We start from the raw sequence: 3139 nt of genomic DNA, 5'->3' as shown, positions 1-3139 counted from the left end.
CATGACTGTTTTTGGTGAACACCATCATTGAAGGTTTGGTGTGGTGATTATCACTAGATCACAAGGTATATTTTATACCATCCCTGTAGTGTTTCAATAACATGTTGTCTCAGTGCTAGTTATTGTCACGATCGTAAGTCCCTCCTCTTAAGGGCATTCTGGCTCTTTCTTGTTCGTGCTCATTTTCCACCTGCCTCCTGATCTTGCCCCTCCCTATAAAAGCCAGACGCTCCTACCAGTCTGGGCTCAGCTTTAGAAGATGGATGCCTGGAAGCCCGCCTACCAGCGAGTCCAGGAGTGGCCTGACGGAATAGGCTTCGCAACGGCGTTCTGAACATCTGGGTCCGGGGCTTGGAGAACCTGGCCCCGTTACCCGTTTTTATTTCCCCGACCCTTCACCGGATCCCGACTTTTAACTTTCGTCGTGTCTGTGATGGATGGATTACCCATCTGGACTTTTGCTCACCCTGGATTTCCCTACGGACTCCCTTTTAGACCTATTTGCCTTGTCCCCGAGCACAAATGCACCATCGACACGCCCCCTGTTCATTTACCAGCCCTGTTCCTGGTCCTCTTTTCCCGTGTTTGTTGCACTCCCTTCCAGATTCTGTCGTCTGCATAGGGTCCCGAAAAACGCTTCGTGACAGTTATTCTGTGTAGAGGAGCTACAGTATATGTTTTGAGTTTGAAAGTGCTTACGCCAGGGTCTAAGGTTTTCACATGTACCGTTCTCCTAAAATATGTACCAGATTGAATGAAGGCTGTAGCAACCCTCCTAAACTATCAGGTCCACACTCATCTGTCCCGGGTAAATATCATTTCCTCCTTGACAGCAGTGCTGTGAGTGCAAATAATGTATGTGTCTAACCATTTAACAGTCTTTCTGCACAGTTAGTTTCTGCACAGGCATGTCATTACTTTGTTTCACTGTGGCTCTCTTGTACAGAAATACACAGCTGTGTCCTCAGTGCTCAGGCTGTTCAGCTGCATGTAAACCATGCTGCTGGATGTGTCTCTGGTGATGGTGAGCCGGCTCTTAAGTGAATCAGTATAAACTGTGCCTCCACTGTTCCAGATAACTCCAATCCACTCCAGCCCTTTCCCAGGAGCCTGGCGAACCCAATACATATGGTAACTGCTCATGGAGAACCCCGAGACTGTGCAAGACAGCCTCACAGACTCTCCAGGCTTCTTCACCTGAGGTTCTGATGAGGTCAGTGAAACATCTGCATCTGCATCTGCAGAAAGAGCGGGAGAGTACTTTTAAACATTGAGTTTTAAACTTAAGTCTAAATACACAAAATACATAACAAAAATATTTGTATTAATATTGCTACTACAAATATTATTGATAATCAGTTTAACTTGTGTTTTCCTTAATTTTATTAGCTATAAAATGGATTTTCTTTGAAGCAAAATTATGTACTTACGAGGTAATAAGGCCAGCAGAAGCATACATGTGTATTTGGTGATCATTTTTGCTGGGCGGTTTGATGAATTAGAACAGGAAAGCTGCTCTCTCTCTCCCCTATATCTCTCTCCACACAGACAGCAGCTGTATTATAACAGGAAGGTAGGGGGCTGCTTTGCATGAAGACCCGCAGGGGCAAACATAAAAAAAGGATTCAAAGAGGAGGAACCAGGATGAGTCTTCACTTCAGCAGTCGCTTCATACACTATCTCTGCCTGTTACATCAGAAAAGTCTACATGAAAACTCCCATTGAAATCATCAGCCCCTTTTATTTCTCACAAGAAATGACCGTATCAAACCCCAAGGGTCTCTTCCTATCTTGCTTACTCTTTATTGTGTAAATTGTAGCCTGGATTTGCGTCTCAGACATGTTTTGTACCAACTTGTAAACAAGCAAGCACACAAGCAAGCGCACTCCAAGAGCTGCTTTCCCAAGACTAATCTGCTTCAGCCTCCCCCTAACTAAATACAGTATCTAATTCTGAGAAAGACATGTGTTATGTACAGTACCAGGCATTCCATGCTGTTTGCTGAGAAGCTACTATCAAAGATCTAGCAGAGCTTTCAGAGGTTTTGGCTGCTTGTAGCGCCACCTGAAGGGACATACAGGAACATAAAGGTTTAAATGTCATTGGACAAGGTGGATTAGAAGGTTTTCCTAATGGACTGATTATTTTTAATCAGACTTGGTGTGGAAGGTTTGCTCCTATCATCTTTCCTAAATTTTAATAAAACTTTCTTATTTCTTCTTTTTCCTTATTTAATCTTCGAAATCAAAACAGAATGCTCGAGTTTCTGTGGTTGTCATACATCACTAAGCTGTATTGTAATGATCAATGCTAGCCTGAACACACAGTTGTAGACAGGTTTTTAGAATAAGAATGTTTTCTTTATCATTCTTGCAGTGGAAATGAAATAGAAAACAATATGTGTGAATGGTTACTGGGCTCGATGTTCACTTCTGAAATCTGTCTTTAAAGGTTTTAAGGGAAGGAGAATTACTGAGTGTTACTGTGGTTATTACATTGTTATTACTGTGCAATTATACTCCCAAAAGTGAACAAAACAGGTTATTTACTGAACTATTTTAAAAAGTGTACCTGTATTTAAATGGCACAAATACCAGCCACTAGGTATATTTGAAGATCATCATAGCTGTTGAATGAACAGGCACCAACAGTAAATCCTGCATTCTTTCCCAGTGTCTCTTCTTGTAGACAGCAGCTGTATCATAACAGTGAAGAATCTGGGCATCTTTGCATGAAGATCTTCGGTTATGCCAATTAAAATGATCCAGAGTTGGAAGACTATTATTTATGAAAATGCAGCTCTAAAATGTAATATGATCATTATTCCTAGATGTGATATCTAATTTTCAGTCACAATAAATAGAAAATGAAACTGCCTTCTGAAACTGTCATTTCCTTCTGATTTTATTTCCTTTTTTCTTCTCAAAACTCATTGTAATGTGTTAGTTAAGCAATTCATCCCAGGCCAGAATTTAATAATTGTCAGAGAGAGGCCCATATCTGAACAGCACCATGTGTTACGATCCCTGCCTCTCGGCAACGGAGGAGGCAGAAGTAGGCGTAGCCCCTATCCATCAGTTCACCTATCAGTTTTCCCATTCACCACCACACCCCCGTCTCATCCTACTTAAACACCTG

The 3139-nt window shown here is 41.9% G+C and overlaps 1 gene segment (V, D, J or C); it reads right to left on the bottom strand.

Moving 5' to 3' along the window:
* Positions 1–924: 924 nt before the first annotated feature.
* Positions 925–1476, bottom strand: LOC148833910 (immunoglobulin heavy variable 1-46-like). The segment is given in 2 exon segments: positions 925–1238; positions 1431–1476. Coding segments are annotated over 2 exon segments (360 nt in total).
* Positions 1477–3139: the final 1663 nt, after the last annotated feature.

The sequence above is a fragment of the Atractosteus spatula genome, chromosome 5 (assembly GCF_055471065.1).
Source record: "Atractosteus spatula isolate fAtrSpa1 chromosome 5, fAtrSpa1.hap1, whole genome shotgun sequence".
NCBI lineage: Eukaryota > Metazoa > Chordata > Actinopteri > Semionotiformes > Lepisosteidae > Atractosteus > Atractosteus spatula.
Note: the sequence above shows the minus strand (reverse complement) of the source record. Positions and strands in the feature narration are given on the sequence as shown.